We start from the raw sequence: 16,214 nt of genomic DNA, 5'->3' as shown, positions 1-16,214 counted from the left end.
ACTACAGGAAAAGAAACGCACAGGTTTACAAAGCCAACCAATTATAGTGCACATGCAGTTATCAAATTATGAAAAAATGTGATGCAGCGATATGTATCCTTCATTAACAGCTTGGGGAACAAGACGGCAGACCTACCATTATAATTTTGGTGTAGTGATCAACATACAGGATATTTTTGTGCTATCAGACTGGCCATGAGACATGAAACTATCTGGGAGCTCTCTGGGCAGCCACAAAATCACAGGGTCTGCTGATACAACTGTAGTTCCTTGTCTGAGTTCATAATCAAAGGAAATGCTCAGTTTCAGTCTGAAGCTATAAAAATAAAGATGTAATTTTTTCCCCATCCAATTTCATGGGTCCTCTGAATTTTCTCCACAGACCTCTAGGGGTCCGTGGACCGCAGGTGAAGACCTCTAAGACAGTCAGCGGCAGAGGGTTCCAAGGACAAAGGATCTCTCAGGAGGCATTGGGATCTGCTTTGCCTCGTGAGTCCACACTGGGGATTGGGGCCCCACTGAGCCCTGCCTCACTCCTCCTGCCTTAGAATGACCTGTGTGACTTTCACTGGTGGCGGTGTTTGTGGTCTGAATGGTTTCTGGTGGCTGCCGTGGGGCTTATGAATGATTTAGGATGTGGCCAGGATGATGATCCACTGGGACGTGGCTGCTGCCCAAAGGGCTTGCTGTTGGCACTGAGGGGGGAAAATGCCACCCCAAAATACACCAGTTTGGCATACGGATTGTTTTGAATTAAAGTTACTTGAGAAACCGCCAGTGCAAGAAAAACACTCTACACCCCTTTCCAGCCCCCCCGCTGAAAAGCAGGAAATAATCCTCCCACGTGAAGGGACCCTCCCCGTACCAAGAGGGTAGAAGGCATCTTTATCTCCAGAGATGGGAAATCAAGGCCGAGAGGGCTGTGTAAACAAACCTTGTGACTTCCTTGTGAATTTACTACCCCAAGCTCAAACTTGTCTCACCAATTCTTCACAAATTCATTGTTTCTTTGTCTGAAAGGTGTAAAAGCTATCTGTTTTGGTCACTTCTTTGAGCCTCACATATTTGGGGCTCCTGTAGGTATGACATTAAATTTAGTTTTCTCCTGTTAATCCACCTCCTGTCGATCTAAGTGTTAGACCAGCCAAAGGGCCTAGAAGGGAAGAAGGGACAAGTTTTCCTCCCTGGCAGTCCCTGGTGGCCACAGGATGAAACCTTGGCGTGCCTGCCCGGTTGGTGTCTGAATCACAGCACTGGGGAAGGGACACGCGTCAGGGACTTTCACAGGGGACAGGCAGCGCTCCCCGAGGCTGCCCCTCAGGGCCCCACCTGAATCCAATATGGCTGCCTGGCCGTATCTCCCAGGAGCCAAGGGCCAGAGGCAACCGTACTGAACAGAAGGCTATTTGGTAAGTGAGCTGTCATGAGAAAACCATGGCTCCCCTGAGCACGGACCATGGCAGTGATGGACTTGCTGTGCAAAGCATCCCTTAATCGTCACACTTCTACTAGTGACATTTCATAAACGGGAGCCAGGAGTCCTAGGGTACGGTCTGGCTTTGGGATATGGGCGAGTCCTTTTCTCTCTCCAGGCCTCAGTTTCCTCATCTCAATGACAGACTGCCCATGATGTACCCGCTGCCAAGGGCGGTGTGTTTGGGGGCCACCTCTGCCCCAGGGCCCCTGCCAGTGACTGTACTTCTGTCTCCGCCCTTCCCTACCTTTAAGAAAACTGCTCAGGCACATGCTTCACTCATGAAAATTGTTTCTCATCGGAGGCAGCTTGGGCCTCTCTGGCAGGAGCCCAAACCAGGCAAGTTTCAATAAATGTCCGGAAGCCCAAGACAAAATCTGCAGTCCAAGTCCTCCATAGAGGACCCTGCAGCCGGCCGTTGATGCTGGCTGACCAGCCGTTGACGTGGGCTGATTCACACGATGTCCTGGAGGGGGGTCAGGGGAATGAGGGAATCTGGTTCTCCTGCCTTGACAAGCAGTGGCTGGAATGGAACTTCAGAGACACAGCAGGGAGGTGACCCCTAGCAGCGGGCACGTCCCAGGAGAGGCGACCCCCAGGGGCCACCGCTGGCCAAGAACAGAACCCAGCTCTCCTGACAGAAACATAACCCGCAGCCAACAGGCTGGCCAAGGCCCTGCCACAAATCCCCAGGGCATTTACCTGGCCAGGCACATTCTGCCCGATGCCAGGAAGTTTGAGCCAAGGAGGATTTTCAAAAAGCTCACTGAGATGCTCTAAGTTAAAGGAGCCAGACAAATTCCAGACAGGTTTGGTTTACACGGTTGCCACAATGTCTATAAGGGCTTGACTTGCACACTCAAGGCCACCCTGGGAGCTCACAGCAATCCCAGAGGTGGGCACGAGGGAGGCTGGACATTCCATTTTCCAGATGAGGGGACAAGCTCAGAGAGGTTAACCGCTTGTCGGGTTGCACAGCAAGAGAGTGGCTGAGCTGAGGTCACTTTAGTCTCTGACCTCCTGAGTGCATGTTCTCCCCACCACAGGAAAATACAAGGTGATGCACATTTTCAGGTCATTCTGCCCTTGGAGATTGTGTCCTACCTCGTACACACCCACGTGACCATGCCCTACGGAGTCTCTTCTGGGGAGCCCCACCTTCTCCAAGGCTGCTTCCAGGGAGGAGCTGCAGTCCGGGAGGAAGGTCATCATGTCCCTCAGCTGCTCCGAGTACTCCTCCAATGAGGTCAGGCTGCCTCTGTGGGCAACAAACTCATACTTCCGGAACTAGGGACACCCTGTCCTGGGGGGAAGCTCATAGTTCCAGAATCAAGATGGCCCCTGACCGTGCATTTTTAAAAAGAATGGGGGATGGGGTCCCTGGGTGGCGCAGTTGGTTAGGCCTCTGACTCTTGATTTCGGCTCAGATTCATGAGTTTGAGCCCCATGTCGGACTCTGCACTGACAGTGTGGAGCCTGCTTGGGATTCTCTCTCTCTCTCTCTCTCTCTCTGCTCTTCCCCCACTTGTGCTCTCTCTCAAAAATAAATAAATAAGCTTAAAAAAATCTTTTAAAAAAAGAGACTTTTCTGTAAAATTAAAATATTATAGTTTTAAGCCAGTTCTTTATTCACTCCAAAATTATTTTGTTGAGCCATTCCTCTGTGCCAAGCACAAGCCAAGTGATGGGACAACAGTGACAGAGGACATCGGCCCAGCCCATAAGAAGTATGCAATCCTACGTTGGCGGTGAGACTGCACTGAAAACAAATACTTGCAACACAGAGCAGTGAGTGTTAACAGTATGGGTGGCGGAGTGACCCATTCTCCCCCACAAAGGGGAAGGTGCTGGAGCTGGATCCTGAGGGATGAATAGGAGTTCACCAGCTGAACAAGGGGGAAAGCACATCCTAGGCAGAGGGAACAGTATGTGAGCAGCATGGAGGCATCAAACATGTGACACACCGTGCGATCTGCTCTAAGCGTCCCCAAGATGGTAGCCTAGGGGGTGCTAGGAATAAAACAGAAGGAGCTGACCTCAGGTCTGGGTGGGGTCTCTGAAGGGCTCTCCTAGCCCAGAGTCCACAAAATGGTAGCAGCAGAATGTTCTGGGGGAGCTTTCTCTCTGGGGAGATGGCTGGGGATGGCTGGAGCGTCACGGGGGAGGGGAGACACTGAGCCAGGGCCTGGTCACTACAGGTGACCAGGTATCAGGCCAAGGTGCAAGTCATGGGAAGGCACTGAAGAGTTTATTTATTTATTTATTTATTTATTTTTATGTTTAAAATTATTTATTTTTGAGAGAGAAGAGAGACAGAGCATGAGCAGGGGAAGGGCAGAGAGACCAAGATACACAGAATCCGTAGGAGACTCTAGACTCCGAGCTGACAGCACAGAGCCCGATGCAGGGCTTGAACCCACAAACCATGAGATCATGACCTGAGCCGAAGTTGGATGCTTACCCAACTGAGCCACTCAGGCGCTCCATGGCACTGAAGATTTTAAAGGGGGGAGTCATGTGATCAGACCTAGCATTTAGGAAAAGTCACTCAGGTGGGCGAGCAGAAGAGATGTGAGCCTGAGCTGGGGTCGTGGGAGAAAGGTGGGCTCATTGGAATGCTATGGAGGAAGCAGAATCAGTAGGCCCATACCCACAGTGTTAATAACGGCTCTCCCTGGGTAGGTATCAGTAGTGCAAGTGTTTTTACTTTCTTCTTCATCCAGTGCTTCCGATTTCTGGCTTGGGTGAGGAAGTGGATGATGGGAGGTGCCAGCGGCATTTCTGCAGCCAGGGCAGGACTATCTTGGTGATCCCCAAGATTTTTCCCAGGGCAAGGGGCAGGGACAGGGACAGGGATGGGAATGGAGGGGAGGACAGCTCATCCCTGAGCAAGAGTCATGGGTGAGGCCTTGTACCAGGTACTGAGCATCCCCATGACTGGACAAAGAGGTCCCCGTTGACAGACACACCTGGCTGCTGCATGTGGCCACTCCCAAGCTTGAACCCTGGTAACCCAAGCATTTTACCTGGTGTCCAGAACAGCGTTCGGGGTAGGCAACGTCCACTTGCCTGGCTCAGTCAGGCCCAGGAGGGGCAGAGGGCCATTGTTGGCTTGGCAGAACTTTTCAAAGGCTGGAGCCAGGGACCTGTGCAGGACCACCATGCTGGCTGGTCGGAGCCCTGAGTTTGGTGAGAGAAGGGACACAGGCATAGTCGGTTGCCTCTTGGTAGAGCCCTTCAATTTTAACTCTTTATCGTAGCACAGCACAGAAAGATGCCCATAAGTGTACAACTTGATGAACACGTAATCGACACCCAGGTCAAGAAACAACATTATCAACATTCCAGAATCCCTCTATGCCCCTTATAGTTCATCACCCCAGCCTCGAAGGTGGCCGCTACCGTGACTTCTAACACCATGGGTTACTTTTGCCTGTTCTTCATATAATGGAATCATACGATGTGAGCCTTTTGAGTCTGGCTTCTGTCACTCAATCGTATGTCAGGGAGATCCATCCATACCTTTGTGTTTGACAACAGCTGGTTCATTCTCATTGCTGTGTGACATACTCATTACCACAATGTATTTACCCAATCCTGTTGTGGATGGACATTTGAATGTCTTCCAGTTTGGGGTTATTATAAATGGTGCTGCCATGAGCATTTTAATACACGCATGTTGGGGTGCATTTCTGTCTGGCATACCCCTAGGGTTGCAGGGTATATACATGTTCAGCTAAGCGGTTTCCAAAGCGGTTGTACCAATTTATATTGCAAGTTCTTGCTTGTTCCTTATCCTCTCCGGTGCTTGCTGTTGCCTATCTTTTCCATTCCATCCACCCTGGCAGGTGGGTAGTGACCTCACACTGCGGTTTTAATTTGCATTGCCCTGAAGACCAATGCGGTTGAGTGACTTTCATAGGTTTTATTGGCCATTTGGGTATCCTTTGTGGGAAAGACACTGCTCATGTCTTTTGTCTGGGCAGATTCTTGACTGAGCAGGCTCACAGAATCCTTGACTCCCCCTCCAAGGAGGTAGTCTTACTTCAGCTATGGGGGAAGACCCCCCACTTGCCATGACACCACCTCCTGTGGTAAGGAGCCCTCTTCTGGAATGGGAAGTCCTTTGACAGCTAAACAAACCTGTGTTTGAATCCCGATTCAGCCTCTGACCAGCAGTGTGCCCCTGAGCCTTGGTATTCGCAAGGAGGAGATGGCAGTAATGACACCTGCCTCGAAGAGAACTCTGGGAGTTCATTCCTGTGTGTTAATTACCTAACACACAGGTGTACAGGAAGTAGGGGTTGGAGGCATGAATATGGGCTCTTGCATTACAATTATGGTACTGAAGGAATATTTAATGATGGTTTGTAACGTATGGTTAAAGGAACAAAACTGGATAACAAAACTGTATTTGGGGCATATTCTCCTTTTTATACAGTTCATGAGAGAAATAACTAGAAGGAAATACATCTACATGTTAATCACAGTTATCTCCTGTATCAAGACTGCGTGATATTTAATGTTCTCTTCTGTGCTTTTCTCAATTCTAAAATTTACGTAATAAACAGGTATCATTCTGTAACTGGAGGAAAAAACAAACAAGAAAACTTATGGTTTGTTTTTTTTTAAGGGGTTATTTCCTTTAAACACACCATCCCAAGGAAAAACATAATTATGCTGCTTTTGGAGAAATAATCTTGGTGACAATTCTCCTAAATGCTAGGTTGCCGTATCAACATGTGGGCATCTCTTTTCCACAACGATACTGTCTGCTAGTATTTTCTCTTTAGCTCTGATATTTTCCTTAGCTCTCTGTGCTAAGTCATTTGTAGATGTAATCACTTATATTTTATACGTAAGGAGAACAAGGCTCAAAGAGATGAAGTGACTTCACATGGCTGGGGCATGGCAGAGCCAGGATTTAAGCCTGAGACAGGGGACCCCTGAGTCCCTCTGGGTCACCATTGGACTGCAGGCATCAGACCTTCGTAGGATGGGTCCACCACCCATTCCGGCACCTTCCTCCTCAGGGATGGTAGAAAGAAGTGGATACAAGCAGATGCAACCATCTGTACGGAAAGTTCTAGCACCAGCTTCTGCTCTAACATCCTGGAACTCATTGCCTCAAACCCTCGGTGCCTGCCAATGCTACAGACTTTGAAAATGGGGACGAGCTGGACACTCCCAGCCGCTGAAAGCCCAAGGAAGCTGACTGCATGTCTCAAGCAAGCCCAGCGTGTCTCCAAAAATAGTCTGGAGTGAGGTGGAAGGGAATCCAGCCAGCCTAGAAGCCTGGCTTTCCCTAGCCGCCTCCTTTCTTACCTCCAAAGCCTGTTGTGAGAGCAAATTGGATTTTTAATACCGCAAATCAGAGAGGTATTATGAGCACAAAGCTTCTTTGTTTCCTTTTTAATTAAACGCACTTCAGAGGGCACTGTGTTTTCATTTTGTTCATCTCCACTGCTGATGGTACCAAGTCCCCAGTTGTTCCCATTAATAACAAGACACCAATGGAGGGCTCAGTGGTGGCTTTTGGGGGGGGGGGGGTGGATGAGTGAGGGGAGGGTCTGAACTGATTCCTGTGTTGCCTGGGTCTCTCCGGCTCCATCCAAGGTCATGACAGCTTTTTATTTGTGAGGAGAAACAAAGTGAGCCTTCCGAGTCCTTTTACCTCAAAGCAAAGTTGTCCATTCTTTTTTTTTTTTTTTAACTTAATGACGGGAGAGGGAAAAAAAAAGCACCTCTAATGTTCCTAATCTGATATAAAGCCCCGGAAGACATAGTCCCGAGCTGAGGTGCTCCAGCTGTTCTGCAGAATGAGATTCTTTCCTTGCGGAACATTCCGTGACAGCGGCTGACTTGGATGGTACATCTTACCCCCACGAGCTCAGTTACCCCTCCTGACAGCTCCTGAGGGAGGACTGAACTGTTACTTTCAGGGTGCAGGTGAGCTTGGGGAGGTCACACACCTTACCCACAGCTACAGCCAGAAGGAGCCAAGCTGGGACTTACATCCAGACTGGTACGCTCTGCTCTCTTGGAGCCCTGAGGTGCTAGCAAGCAGTGGGGTTCAGCTGGTGTTTGCTGGTACATTGTGTACAGGGTTGGGGGAGACTATGACCCTGGTGGCTCTCTACAAAGCACGCTCCCTAGGGCTCACAGCCCTGAGTGGCTCCTTCCCCGTTGACTCTGTCCTCGGCCACGTGCCTTGCTTTGCCAACGGGATGGTAGGAAGTATGACGCAAGTGGGTGTTTGATACGTGCTTGGGCATTACGGCTCCTCCTCCAGGAATCTTGAGCTACCCTGTAAAGAAGTTTGGCTACCACTGCTGGCGAGGTTTCCTAACAAGAGAGAAGCATTAGGCCGCCCCCAAGTGCTCTGGGCCTCCCAGTAGACACTCCAGACATGTGAGGAAGAAGCCATCATGAATGGTCCAGCCCCAGCAGACATGGTAACACGTGAAGCAGAAAAACCCCCTGCTAAGGCCAGCGTCATTGCAGAATATCGCTTAAGCCGGTGAGTCTGGGGTGCTTTGTTATGCAATAATAGAGAATTCTGTTGGTCCAGAAATAGCCACAGAGGCCAGATATGTCAATAAACAGTGAAAACTGTCCTGCTCCAGCACTTTAAACCATGCTACTGGTTTTTCTCTTCGGCGATTCTGGTAACCGGAAGTCTTTCGTATCATGAAATTTTGCTGGGACTTGCGTCAGTGACAACTTTGATGGCTGTTTTCTCTCACAGGACCTTTCAGAGCCTTGAGTGTCACTCCTGGAAGAGACTGGGGAGACGGTGCACCCAGAGAGGAACAAAATGGGGAGACGTGGTCTGAATCAAAAACCAGATTAAAATGCAGTGTTATCTGGGGGTGCTTTTCCCCCTGAGGGAAAACCCCTTTCGTCATCTGAGGCCATTGGCAGGTCCCCCCGTGGAGTTGGGTTGACCAAGCAGAACTGGTGGTACCGGAGCCATCTGGTAAGGTGTTCACGCCTGAGTCTGGCCCAACTGCCAGACCTGCTGGGACATTAATTAGGGACCCGAGCAAATATCATCCTGCTCTTACTTCCTGTCTCCCAGGCAGAAGCTACAAGTTTCAGGAATTCCTGGGCCCTGCACCACTGGTATTTCTAGGGATTTTCTTTCTTTTTTTTTAAACGTCTATCACTACTTACCCCAGCCATGCTGGACATATTTCTGATGTCTGGTGTCTTCTGTAGGATCAAGCTCCTTATGGCAGAGGGAAGAGTGAAGGTTATCATGTTGTCTTTGAACAGGCCAGAGTCTGGGTGAAGGAAGGAAGAGGAACAAATGAGAAGCTCAGCTTCCTTGCAGGGGGCAGATTCGACGTCAGGTATCCATCACCACCCCCCACCCCCGGCCCTACCTGGTCCTGGCCCAAGTGGGCATTGTTTGGAGCAAATTCTCCCCACCCTATTCCCATCCCCTTCATGTCTCAGTTTCCAGTGAGAAACTCCTAACACTTCAAGACCTTTGTTCATGACCTTCCCCTGGCCCAGGATGTCCTCCCTCCCTCCCTCCTGAAGACCTTTCCATTCCTCAGTACAGGTTCCAATCCTCCGCCTCTATGAAGCACCCAGTAGGCTCACGCCGACTGGTTGCCGGGTCTCCTTACCCCCAGAGCATTCTTTGAGCCACTGACTTTGGCCTGATGTTTTACTGGACTCTGAACCCCCTTCCTCTTTCCCGGGGAGACCCCAAATACCCAGAGAGCAGGTTCACATCTTGGGCCTCCCGCGGTGTTATGACAGCCAAAGCACATAGCACACACCAAAAATACTTATGCTCGGATGAACAAGCGACTGCATGCCACGTGCAATCACAAATGAAAGAATAGGCCAGATTTTCTGTCTATGTGTGACTTCTGTTGTTTAGATCTAGGTGCCTAGAAGGAACAGATTTTATGTTTTCTTCTTTATATTCCCTGCCCCACCACCCCACCCTGCTACTCCAGGTACAGTGCCTTACAGAGATTTTTGGTGGATGAAAAAAAAAATACTGCAGATTTTTAAATACAGAGATGGTGTCAAAGCTCCAGGAAATTGCATTCAGAAAGGAATCCTGTATGTTGACTTCTTGTGAAAACTAATGAAAGGAAACCAGTTTAGTTCAGGTTATGGTTGAGTTTAAAACGGAGGAGGGAGGCCAGCAGGGGGAGCTCTCACAGCCCCAACAGGAAGACCTACACCTTACCAAGTCCAATACTACTTTAGCTACTAGTTTACTGCCCCAGCAGGAGAAGGAAAGGTCTCCTCCTCTCCTGGCAACAGCCCCGCCAATGACAGTCACAGCTCAGCCAATCAGGAGGCGCTACACTTCGAACTCCCAGTTTACTCCAATGGACTTCCGGATTATAACAGCTCTCCCATCTTCCCCCTTCCCTCTGGAAAGGAGCTACCTACCTCCCCTTTGCTCCCCGGACTTGCCTCTGGCCTTGCCTGTAGCTTTGCCACAGCTTGCACGTCCTGGGATTGCAATTCTCTGCTATTTCCAAATAAACCCGTTTTTGCTGGTAAAATGGCCGGCAGTTTTCTCTTTAAGGTTAACATGCTCTAGAAAGAGGTTTCAACGTGTCAGCGGAATCTAGGGTTCGACAGATGAAGAGGTGAACGAAATGACAGAGGTGAAAAGTCTAGCATAGAGAATGTGGCCGATAATATTGTAGTAGTTTTGTGTGGTTAACAGATGGTGACGACAATTACCTTGGTGAGCACTGTGCAGTGTATAGAATTGTCAAATCTGTGTTTGTACACCTGAAACTACTACAACATTGTAGGTCACCTATACTTCAATTTACAACGATCCAGGGCTAGACAGTCTCATTGTGTTGGCCTCCAAGGCACAGCCCATGTCGTCTTCATCTCAATATACTACATGTCTAGCACAGTGCCTGGCACAAAAGTGTAGTTCAGTGTTTGTTGAATGGCTAGCTGACTGACTGCACAATGGATGAAAGCAGGATTCAAGGGTGGTGTCCCCAGTGAAGGTTCTGGACAAGCCAGATTTTCCACAGCCCTTTCTACCTAGAGAAGAACCCAATGGGATTCCAAACCACCAATGCAGTTTTCAACTCCAATCTCATAGGTAGAAAACCATGCAAACCCCACGGCCATTTTAATGAAAAATTTGAGATCGTATAAAAACTTAACAAACAAAATATAAGAAGTATTGCCCTGGAAGGGGTAGAGATGTGTTTTAAACTGACAGTGAGTGCTTTAATAGCCACAGAACAAAGTGCTTCGGGGACACAGAGGAGAGAACAGTTGGTCCTGCTGGGCTGAGGGGGTTGGGTGCTGGGAGGGTCAGGTGAGGTTGGATTCCATTCCCCAGTTGAAGATACTGAGTATTAAAGCAGCTGCTTTGGGAGGTCAAGCCTGAGCTTGTCTGCTGGACTGAGAGAGCCCTCCTGGACCTGGCCGGCCTGACCCCTTGGCCAAGCATCTGAGGCACCGGCTAAGGTCGTGGATGTCTGTGTTTTCCCAGGGTCACTGCAGAAATGTTAGCACCTCAGCCAGGCACTCAGCAAAGGTCGAAGAGAGAACCATTCCATAATCAAGCGGGGACAGTGGCCAGACTCCTCTGGTAATGGCCTTCACTTCATATCTAGAGGAGAGAATAGAACTTACCCCAAACCCACCGAAATGAGAGCCCTCACTGGTACCTGTTAGCTGTCGCCCCTCATTTTTACTCTATAAGACAGCAGGTGGAAGCTGGGAGCTGGTTTGCAAATAAATTGTAGTCAAAAGACCAAAATCTGAGGGTGATTGCCTTTCCTTTCCTTTATTTATTTATTGTTTTAATATAAGTTTAAGTGGATCTAGGTCATTCCTGTAATAATGTTGCTTTGCTGGCCTGGAGATTAAATAAGTGTAGCATGAAATCCTGCCCTGTGAAATGCATGCTGGGAGTGTGCCAGTCACCTGAATATTACCCACTGTGCATGTTGGGAGGGAAAGAAGGCTGAGAACCCCTACCCTACAGAGTCATCCCCCTTGAAGGCAGGGGCCAAATGGAGCATGAAGGACATGCTCATTAGTAATTGTCAATACACCAATGACAGAGTGCCCAGTCATATAATAAATGATGGTAGCTGCCCCCCTACCATATATGAGAACCCACTGTATGCCAGGCACTGTGCCAGACCCTTTACCCTCTTTGGTTTACAACCATTGGTTCTTCACCACTGCCCCACAAAAAAGACACTGTTAATCCCATTATGGACAAAGAATGGGGTCTTGGGGAGATCAAAGAAGCTCCCTAGTCTGATAATTATTAAGTGGTACAGCCTAAACCCCAAAATAAGTCTAAATTCATGCTTGCTTGACTGATATCTACCTTTCTATGCCTATGTGTCTATATATCCATCCCTCCCTCCTTCCATCCATCCTCTGGTGTTAATAGGAACCACATCCTCAGTAGGAATAGCAAGGACTTTCCCCTTTTCCCCCAAAAGGTGATTCCAGAACCAGAGTCTCTTGAGTCCATATGTTCCTTTGGGGACTGAACCCTGAACTTCTCTGGCTTTCCACCAGGGCCTCCAGTGAACTCACTGCTGAGTGGCCCTGTGTGGCCCAAGTGTCTCAATACCCAGTAAGGCCTTACTCTAAGTAAGGGATCTAATCATTGAGCACTAGTTGGACTCTAAGAAGCTTACCCTTCCACTGTGAATTCTTTTTTCTCTTTAGAGAGTAACAAACTATCAAGCCCACAGATATAATTCCCTAGCCTGGGATACACCAGAGAGGGGCCCACAGACCATCAATTACTTAGAAGGATCTGACACACCCCAAAGCCCAGTATAAAAATACCTCAGCTATGCCTGTCACAGATGCCTGGAATTCCACCATTAGAAAGTCATTTCTCTGCTTTACCCAAGTAATCCAATTCTAGGAATGCATGCTCCAGATGTTCTCAAACAGCCAGGTGGAATGATGGGAGCACATGGCAGCACTATTTGTAAGAGAAACAATGTAGAAACAACCTAATACAGGTTGGGTAAATACATAGAGGGCTGATTAAATAGAGGCATAGCTAAACTATGGTACATCCATACCGCACAATGAGATACTGTGTAACCATTAAAAAGAATGAGGCTACTCTATACACCCGGTATGAAACAATCTCCCAAAGACATAAAATGAACAAGGTAAGGTAAAGGATTCTATGTGGAATAACACACCCATGATCCATTCAAATGCATGTAAACTATCTCTGTAAAGATGGAAAAGAGCTTGATATCAGTTGTGGCCGCAGAGAGGGAAATTAGGTGGATGGGGTCCTGAGCAGGAGCAGTGGCTGCCACACTGTATTTTAGGTGAGTGGTGCCCTCTGGAGTTGTGCTAGGGGGTGGCCCTGACGGAAGAGGGATTTTCTGCTCTTTATCCTTCCTACAACTTTCAATAGGACAACATGTAAGTATCACATAATTTAAAAACTGGAATTTAATTTAAACATATATAAGGAAGGTAGGATCATATCCTTTTTAAGTAACCTCTACACCCACTGTGGGGCTTGAACTCACAACCTTGAGATCCGGGATCGCATGTTCAACCTTGAGATCCAGGATCAACTGAGCCAGCCAGGCACCCTAGGTCATTCCTTATACTTCTGTCATGAGTTTTTTTCATTCATTTGGTAAATATTTATTTAGTCCTTACCATGTGGGTGGAATGTGCTGAGCACACAGAGGTGAGTAAAGCAGAACTTATCCCCGTTAAAGGGCATGTATGCCTGGGGCACCTGGGTGAGTCAGTCGGTTAAGCGTCTGACTCTTGGTTTTGGCTGCAGTCGTGATCTCATGGTTCATGAGTTTGAGCCCTGCATCGGGCTCTATGCTGACAGAGTGGAGCCTGCTTGGGATTCTCTCTCCTTCTCTCTCTCTGCCCCTCCATCCCTCCCTCTCTCAAAATAAATAAACAAACTTAAAAAAATAGAAAAATAAAAGGCATGCATGCCTGGGAGTGTGGACACCATGGTGATAATAATGACAGCTGTCGCTTACTGGGTGCCTGCGAGGCACTTAGTATCCAGACACGATCCATCATCCACCTGCCATTCAACAGGCATTGCAGTACAGAGCACAGATTAGGGGGTAGGCTGTCTGGATTCCAAGCCTGCCTCTACACTCAGGAGGGGATCATATTCACCTCCCTGTGCCTATTTTCTCATCTGTAAACAGGGACTCATAACAATATGTATCCCACTGAGTTGTGGTAAGGATTAAATGAGCTAACACACGTGAGATTCTTAGAACAATTCTTGGCTGGGTGCACAGTTAGCACCACAAAAGCGTTGCCTGTTTACCGCTCCTCACCCAGCATGCTGCACATACTGTAGGGAATAAGACAGCCACAGCCCACGCTCACAGGGGGTTTGCCATCCCCAGAGACAGACATTAAGCACATAATTACCACTGTATCTACCTTCAGTAGCTATAACACCATGTGCTGAGCACTCCTGGGCCACGTGGACTACAAGTGGAGGAGGAAAAGAAGCTCAGTCTAACAGGAAGAGTAGGGGTCAGACTAGCAGACAGGTGGGGAGGGGGCACTGTAGGTCAGGGGACAGCATGAGCAAAAGCAGGGAAGCATGGGAAGGAAACCAGCTTCCTGTGCCGCTGGAATGTTTGATGTAAGGGAGGAGATAGGGGAGTAGGGGCTGGGATGGGGCAGTGGCCAGCTCGTGGGTGATCCAAGAGCGATGAGAAATCAAGAAGGTGTTAGGCAGTAGAATGACTTGGTAAGACCTACCTTTTATGAAGAAGACTCTGGCTGCAGGTGGGGGACTGGACCGCAGGGCAGGCAAAATAGGAGGCTGGTAGATGAGAGGGGAGGCCAGAAGAAAGATGAGCATACAGAAAGGCTCCCTCCTAGGACGTGCCCAGGTGGCTCAGTCAGTTAAGTATCTGACCCTTGATTTCAGCTCAGGTCATGGTCTCATGGTTCGTGAGTTCAAGCCCCATGTCAGTGCAGAGCCTGCTTTGGATTCTCTCCCTCTCCCTCTCTCTCTGCCCCTCCTCTGCTTGTGCTCTCTCTCTCTCTCAAAATAAATAAACTTAAAAAAAAAGTCTTCCTTCTAGAAAAAATCTTGAAGGAGAGACGGTACCTTAACCCTTTGTTTGCCTGGCTGGACCAGTCAGTGTCCAACACGCTTCAGGGCAGCAGCAGAGGCTGGTCCTGTGGAACGGACACAAGAAATCACACACACATAAGGGACAAGGCTTTCTGTTTCCCTTCAGTTCTTCCACGGAAGGAGTTCTGATCTTCTTTATTCCTTGCTGTATCTCCAGTACCTACAACAGTGCCTGGTGCATGGAGAATGCCCAATAAATGTCCACTGTTGGAGGACACAGGCAGATCAAGTAACATGCACAAAAGCAACCATGATGAGGGAGCCAGGGAGGGAGAGGAGAAACCATGGCTCAGAAGCCAAGGGAAGCAAGTGTTGCAGGGGGGGAATTGGTGGTTATGGAGGTCAAGGAGGACCTATGGAGGTCAACAAGCACCCACTGGAGTTTGGAATTCATGCCCCTTCTCCCTTACCACCATGATGGTGTCATCGTGGTCCTGTTGGTTAACAAGCATCAGGAGCACCCGCCCCATAAGCAGGATTGCGTTTAGGACCTGACCTGGAAGGGTACAAAAATAGGAGGAGACAAGTCCATTCCCTTGATGTTCAGAGTCTAACCAGGAGGATCTTAATTCACAAGCATGAGCAATGCACAGTAACACAAAACTCCATTTCTGGTTTCTGTAGATGTCCCCTGGATCACTTCCCCAGAGTCCTACAGCTTGATAATGGAAGAACAGAATAAGTAGGTGTACAGACCTTGTCTTTACTCATTAATTTTTGTGGTGGGAGTCGCTCGACGTTTGCCAAGAGAGTGGCTGGTGGCAGCCTAAATACAACTGCAAATTTGCAAAATAGATGTTGCTGTAAGGAAGAAGCCATCCTAACTGTATAGACATTTCACAAAAAGTGTTTTCATTACAATAAGAGAGACAAAGATTAGGGAGAATGCTGGCAGTCATGTTTAGTATTGCTTATCTAATAGGTCAGATTCAAGTGCTCCCGATAAGCAAAAGATTGTGAACAAAACAAGCATTTTCAACCAAAGCCAATGGGTTCCCTTCCTAAACAATTCAGTCCCAAAGTCATTAGGTAGAGCTGAGTGAGGAAGGAGTCCATGGTGGGGGATGGAGGGCAGGAGCCATGGTGGCCCAAAGCAGGGGATCAGAGTCCAAGTGATGAGGAGGACAAGCCCAAGGAGGGTGACATGACCCGTGGTGTCACCATCTGTTCAGTGCAAGGAGAGATTCCTCATACGGTGGGAGAATGGCAGACTGGCACGTAGCATCAGAGGGAAAGAGTGCACCCACGTGGGGGCGTGCCCATGTGCGTGTGTGTGCGCATGCACAGGGAAACACGTATCTTAGCTCTGCCTGGGAGCACTAACATTTCAAAAGGGATGAGCACGTCTGGTGCCCAAATCTTGGATTCCAAATGCCATTTTCCATTAAAATGAATCAAGAGGCCTTGGAGAAATGGTTGATTCACTAACTGGGGCCTAGAAGTCAGAAGGTGAGCCTCCTGGAAGTCAGAAGTCCAGAAGGTGTGCTGGAAAGTAGGGATGTGCTGAAAGAATGATGGAACCATACACAAAAGCCACAGAATGAAGGAGCTCTCAGTGGTCAAACTGGGGACAATGTTAAAGAATGA

The 16,214-nt window shown here is 48.6% G+C and overlaps 1 protein-coding gene and 1 long non-coding RNA gene across 3 annotated transcripts in view; one reads left to right on the top strand and one right to left on the bottom strand.

Annotated features, from left to right (window-relative positions):
- Positions 1–9,622, bottom strand: part of DGLUCY (D-glutamate cyclase) — a 40,941-nt gene extending 31,319 nt beyond the window's left edge. Inside the window, 3 exon segments of the mRNA XM_015086283.3 lie at positions 2,579–2,777; positions 4,501–4,654; positions 8,647–9,622. Coding sequence (XP_014941769.2) covers positions 2,579–2,777; positions 4,501–4,654; positions 8,647–8,737 — 444 coding nt within the window. The 5' untranslated portion in view covers positions 8,738–9,622.
- On the top strand, positions 7,734–9,622 carry LOC106987921 (uncharacterized). Of its 2 annotated transcripts, XR_008299614.1 has the most exons (4): positions 7,734–8,142; positions 8,223–8,599; positions 8,696–8,829; positions 9,451–9,622. It is a non-coding gene; the product is annotated as an uncharacterized LOC106987921 (long non-coding RNA). The 2 variants fall into 2 exon arrangements; XR_001432263.3 differs by having other exon boundaries at positions 7,734–8,599.
- Positions 9,623–16,214: the final 6,592 nt, after the last annotated feature.

The sequence above is a fragment of the Acinonyx jubatus genome, chromosome B3 (genome assembly GCF_027475565.1).
Source record: "Acinonyx jubatus isolate Ajub_Pintada_27869175 chromosome B3, VMU_Ajub_asm_v1.0, whole genome shotgun sequence".
NCBI classification, from domain to species: Eukaryota; Metazoa; Chordata; class Mammalia; order Carnivora; family Felidae; genus Acinonyx; species Acinonyx jubatus.
The sequence above is the reverse complement of the archived record's forward strand: the minus strand, read 5'-3'. Positions and strand labels throughout refer to the sequence as shown.